The sequence below is a fragment of the Oncorhynchus clarkii genome, chromosome 5, assembly GCF_045791955.1.
Source record: "Oncorhynchus clarkii lewisi isolate Uvic-CL-2024 chromosome 5, UVic_Ocla_1.0, whole genome shotgun sequence".
In the NCBI taxonomy this organism is placed as follows: domain Eukaryota; kingdom Metazoa; phylum Chordata; class Actinopteri; order Salmoniformes; family Salmonidae; genus Oncorhynchus; species Oncorhynchus clarkii.
In genome coordinates this window covers 32,033,908-32,039,907 of record NC_092151.1, presented here as the reverse complement: position 1 = coordinate 32,039,907, position 6,000 = coordinate 32,033,908, and the positions used below count along the sequence as shown (strand labels likewise).

The 6,000-nt window shown below is 43.3% G+C and overlaps 1 protein-coding gene across 1 annotated transcript in view; it reads right to left on the bottom strand.

Annotated features, from left to right (window-relative positions):
• Positions 1–258: 258 nt before the first annotated feature.
• Positions 259–6,000, bottom strand: part of LOC139408649 (inactive phospholipid phosphatase 7-like) — a 9,056-nt gene continuing 3,314 nt past the window's right edge. Inside the window, exon 3 of the mRNA XM_071152803.1 lies at positions 259–3,907. Coding sequence (XP_071008904.1) covers positions 3,519–3,907 — 389 coding nt within the window. The 3' untranslated portion in view covers positions 259–3,518. The remainder of the gene's footprint in view (positions 3,908–6,000) is intronic.

Sequence of the window (6,000 nt, the reverse complement as noted above, 5' to 3'; positions counted from 1 at the left end):
ACAAATGCAATTTGAGTTAATTGGATTCGTTTTGACATTTCTTGATTACTTGTGTTGTTTTGTGTGATTATTTGTGTACTTGTTTGACATTTTACTGCATTGTTAGGAGGTAGTAACATAAGCATTTCACATAACATCTTCTAAACTGTGTACGCGACCAGTAAACTTTGATTTGATACACCACCATCAAAACATACATGTCACACACGTATGCGTACACTCATACACGCACGCAGAGAAAAACAACACGAAAATAAGTCATGGCAAATGGTGTATTTATGAGCATGCATAAACAACCTAGGAAATACTGAACAAGACATTCCACTTTTTCAGAGTCCACATCTTACAAAGGCTATCGTTCCATCTTCTTAATTTTGTAAATTAGACTGGATAAATTGAAACACTGCATGAAAATGACTTTTTTTTTATCATCCTTGTGCAAAACAAATCATGCTGACTTGCACAAATGCAATATTGTATCGATACATACAGGTCCAACCCAATTAAAAATATTTTTTTGTGGCAGCAAAAAGGCTACGGCTAAAATAGTTTGGTTCCCAAGTCCATAATATCACAAAAAAAATAAACAACTAAAAGAGATTATCAGCAGAAGACCAATAAATGAAATATATGAATGAAGGCATACACTAGGTAAACTCAGCAAAAAAACAAACATCCCTTTTTCAGGATCCTGTCTTTCAAAGATAATTCGTAAAAATCCAAATAACTTCACAGATCTTCATTGAAAAGGATTTAAACACTGTTTCCCATGCTTGTTCAATGAACCATAAACAATTAATGAACATGCACCTGTGGAACAGTCGTTAAGACACTAACAGCTTCAATTAAGGTCACAGTTATGAAAACTTAGGACACTAAAGAGGCCTTTCTACTTACTCTGAAAAACACACAAAAAAAGATGCCCAGGGTCCCTCTTCATCTGCGTGAACGTGCCTTGGGCATGCTGCAAGAAGGACTGCACATGTGGCTAGGGCAATAAATTGCAATGCCCGTACACCTAAGACAGCGCTACAGGGAGACAGGACGGACAGCTGATCGTCCTCACAGTGGCAAACCACGTCTAACAACACCTGCAAAGGATCGGTACATCTGAACATCACACATGCAGGACAGGTACAGGATGGCAACAACAACTGCCCGAGTTACACCAGGAACACACAATCCCTCCATCAGTGCACAGACTGTCCACAATAGGCTGAGAGAGGCTGGACTGAGGGCTTGTAGGCCTGTTATAAGGCAGGTCCTCACAAGACATCACCGGCAACAACGTAGCCTATGGGCACAAACCCACTGCCACTGGACCAAACAGGACTGGTAAAAAGAGCTCTTCACTGACGAGTAGTGGTTTTGTCTCACCCGGGGTGATGGTCAGATTCACGTTTATCGTCGAAGGAATGAGCGTTAAACTGAGGCCTGTACTCTGGAGCGGGATCGATTTGAAGGCGGAGGGTCCGTCATGGTCTGGGGCGGTGTGTTACAGCATCATTGGATTGAGCTTGTTGTGATTGCAGGCAATTTCAACGCAATGCGTTATGGGGAAAACATCCTCCTCCCTCATGTGGTACCCTTTCTGCAGGCTCATTCTGACATGACCCTCCAGCATGACAATGCCACCAGCCATACTACTCATTCTGTGCGTGATTTCCTGCAAGACAGGAATGTCAGTGTTCTGCCATGGCCAGCAGAGAGCCCGGATCTCAATCCCATTGAGCATGTCTGGGACCTGTCAGATCGGAGGGTGAGGGCTAGGACCATTCCCCCCAGAAATGTCCGGAAACTTGCAAGTGCCTTCGTGGAAGAGTGGGGTAACATCTCATAGCAAGAACTGGCAAATCTGGTGCAGTCCATGAGGAGGAGATGCACTGCAGTACTTAATGCATCTGGTGGCCACACCAGATATTGACTGTTACTTTTTATTTTGACCCCACCCCCTTTGTTCAGGGACACATTATTCCATTTCTGTTAGTCACATGTCTGTGGAACTTGTTCAGTTTATGTCTCAGTTGTTGAATCTTGTTATGTTCATAATATATTTACACATGTTAAGTTGAAAATAAACGCAGTTGACAGTGAGAGGACGTTTCTTTTTTTGCTGAGTTTATAAAGATATCAGGTATAATACATATTTTGTACACTTCAGTGAACATTCATGACTTTACCCAGACTGCATAGGTTTACTCAATGACTTTAACCCTCCAAAATACATTACATTTGGCTCACAAAGGCACAAACATAAGAGATCTTGCATGCATGCATGCATGCAATGCACACACACATGCACAGACACACACACATGCACAAACACCCAGAGACACACACGCAATCATCCGCACATACCCACGTCACACACACACACACACACACACACACCCATACACACACAAACACAGTGTCAATGGTAAGCCCAGGCCTGATGGAGACTTCTCACAGATGTTGTTCAGTCAGTGAGGCATGAAATAAGCATCATTACCAAACCGACAGTGTCTGTTTGGTTAATGCTTATTGCTGCAGGGAAGGCAAACAATATGGAATACACATACACATCTATCATGAAACTGCTAGCCTCAAACTAATCAAAACCTACTTTTGAAATTTATTTGGATAAGATAAATATTTAACCCAGTAGAAAAATCCCTGATCTAGACAACAATGATGCTATTTATTTTACATAATAGCCCATTTCAACGACAGCAGAAATATATTCATTTGGAGTCCAGTCCATCTCAACAATTGGTAGTTTTAACAATTGATAGTTTCCAGCAGAAACATACAAACAACATAATTGAAAGGAAATCAAAGAGCTTCCTAACGTCTCTTTTCTTAATATGCAAATGGACTAATCATGTGTGGACACATTTCAAAACCGTTAGAAAACCATTTCATACCTTCAAAGTACTGGGCAATATTTTGATCAAGTACAATTAAAAACATTTCAAAAGACAACAAGGGGTAAAGGTTGACAGACAGGAGGAAAGAGGAACGGGGGAAAAGAGGAAAAGGATGCAGAAGAGAAAGAGGAAGGTGAGGAGTGGTGGAATAGGCAGAAAGAAAAGAAAGAAACTGACAGCAGTGAGAACCAATAACATTAGATATACGCCAGTGTGGGCTCTCAAGCATTATGATTAGTTCAGTGGAAGAGAAAAGGTGGTAGAGACATTATAGAAGTCTTTGTAAATATGAATAAATATCAACACTACCACATTTTCTTTCTTTGAGTCATCAATGATCAAAATGTCTCCAACGAGCACATTTACCTCCCTCAAATAACATTTACTGCAAATACTGTAAATGAGGTCACCCAGATAGGACCTAATTGTGTGTATAGAAGTTATTGTCATCACAGATAAAGCTTATATGTAGGTCTAACGCAGCCTTAGACAGTAGGCCCTGATCAGGAAAAACTCTTGTCAGGAAAAACTCCTGACCTTACTTATATGGCTTCATAAAGCCAGGCTTTACAGATTCAAACAGGAGTTGAGGGCCTTGATAGATAGCCCTCAATAGAAAGGGCTCCAGCTGAGGGTCCCTATAGAGATGAGGGTCTGACAGGCGCTGGACGACAGCCACACCGTCTCCACCAGGCTGAAGTGCAGCAGGCCAAGGGCGAAGCCACACGCCATGTCGGTTAGGTGGTGCCTACCCAGCAACACCCGGGACATGCCCACCAGGAAGGCCCAGAGCACCAGCAGGATGCGGAGTGGAACGGCCAGGACCAGGTGGGAAAGCAGGAACTTGGACACCATGGCAGCGCGACTGGCGTGGGCCGCCGGGAAGGAGTACACGTCCATGGCACAGTAGTCCAGGAAGCCAGGAGTCATCTCCCAGGGTCCTTTGCGTTTGATCAGCTTCTGGACACCGGCCACAGTCATGATGTCAAGTAGGAGGGCTGAGGAGGGAGGATTTTAAAAAAAACAATGTTGCATGAAAAAGCCCAATTAGATCAATTAACCATAGGGCAGTAAACCACAACACGCAATATCAGTAGTCAAAAACCCATGGAGATTAATTACATTCTCAATTATGCAATATCTGTTACAAGGCTAAGCATCAGTGGTTAAGCAAAGAGCCAGGCCAGGCAGTACCTCAGCAATGCCGCAGTGGATTTAACGAAGAGCCGAGAGTTTGTGGAACAGTAGCGCATCGCCTCACCCCCCCTCTCTTCCCTGTATGTGATCAGAATGTATGAGCCTCTATGCTACAGCATCCCAATGGCAACATTATCAGGCTAGCAGCCTAGGTACTCTATAAATAGGTCTGGAAGCTAGCACAGGACTGGGAGAGTTCTTAGCTTATAGTTAGTTCAGCTTTGGCTTAATTTATGTGCACTGTCTGTGTAGTCATTTGATCTGAGGCGACTGTCGCTGAGAGTATTTGCAAGTGAAATACTGAGATAGAAACATTTTCCTCCTCAAACCCTTGTAATAAGACTGTAATAAACTGGTAATAGATGTATAATAGACTTACTTAACCATGCTTGGGTGTGATATAGATACCTATGAATGATTTAAATATGTTTGACTTGATGCAGGCCTAAAGTTGATATTTTCATGTCATGTCTTCTGCAGACCTCTTTTTAGAAGCATCCAACCCTCTTCGTGCAGCCCAAAATATCCCCACAATCACCACCTTTCATTTTTGATTACCCAGCTACCACCCCACCCTGTGGAATCTGTCAGGACTCAGGATTACAACATTGATTACGCTGTCTTCTTCCTGTATACCCACACACACATAACCCCCTAGTTCTGGACTAAAGTAAACTGTTAGCAATTAAAGAATTTACTGTGGTCACCGACATTAACATTACATAACATGGAATGGGACAAAAAAACTGGGTTAAGGAAAACTGGGTTAAGGATGAAAAAGGAAAAGGAATTTGGGGAAAATTAAAGAAGGCAAAGAGAAGAAAATGGACAGCATGGAAGTGAGTAGGTGGTACATTGGGGTCATTCTGGGACAGTGGGGACACAGCGCTGAGTCGCTTGGAAAGAAAGCAATTGGTACCAACTATAGGACCCAGCTCTGCTCCCTGATACAGCCCACCTCAGCACAACTGAAGGTAAGGGAGGAGACCCATGGATTTCACCAGTCTAGAATGTTATGTACTGTATGATGCCCTTCAAAGCAAAAAGATGTGTATCTTTTCTAAAATTGAGCACACAGCCATGTAATCTTCATAGACAAATATTGGCAGTAGAATGGCACGTACTGAAGAGCTCAGTGACTTTCAACGATGCCACCTTTCCAACAAGTCATTCATAAAATGTCTGCCCTGCTAGAGCTGCCCTGGTCAACTATAAGTGCTGTTATTGTGAAGTGGAAATGTCTAGGATCAACAACGGCTCAGCCGTGAAGTGGTAGGCCACACACACAAGCTCACAGAACAGAACCGCCGAGTGCTGAAGCGCAGAATGTGTAAAAATCATCTGTCCTTGGTTTCAACACTTACTCCCGAGTTCCAAACTGCCTCTGGAAGCAACGTCAGCACAATAACTGTTTGTTATCTTCATGAAATGGGTTTCCATGGCCAAGCAGCTGCACACAAGCCTAAGAGCACCATGTGCAATGCCAAGCGTCGGCTGGAGTGGTGTAAAGCTTGCCGCCATTGGACTCTAGAGCAGTGGAAACAAGTTCTCTGGAGTGATGAATCATGCTTCACCATCTACAGTTTGGGTTTGGCAGATGCCAGGAGAACGCTACCTGCCCCAATGCATAGTGCCAACTGTAGAGTTCGGGCGGAGGAGGAATAATGGTCCGGGGCTGTTTTTCATGGTTCAGGCTAGGCCCCTTAGTTCCAGTGAAGAGAAATCTTAACGCTACAGCATACAGTGACATTCTAGATGATTCTGTGCTTCCAACTTGTGGCAACAGTTTTGGGAAGGCTCTTTCCTGTTTCAGTATGACAATGCCCCCTTGCACAAAGCGAGGTCCATACAGAAATGGTTTGTCAAGATTTGTGTGGAAGAACTTGACTGGTCT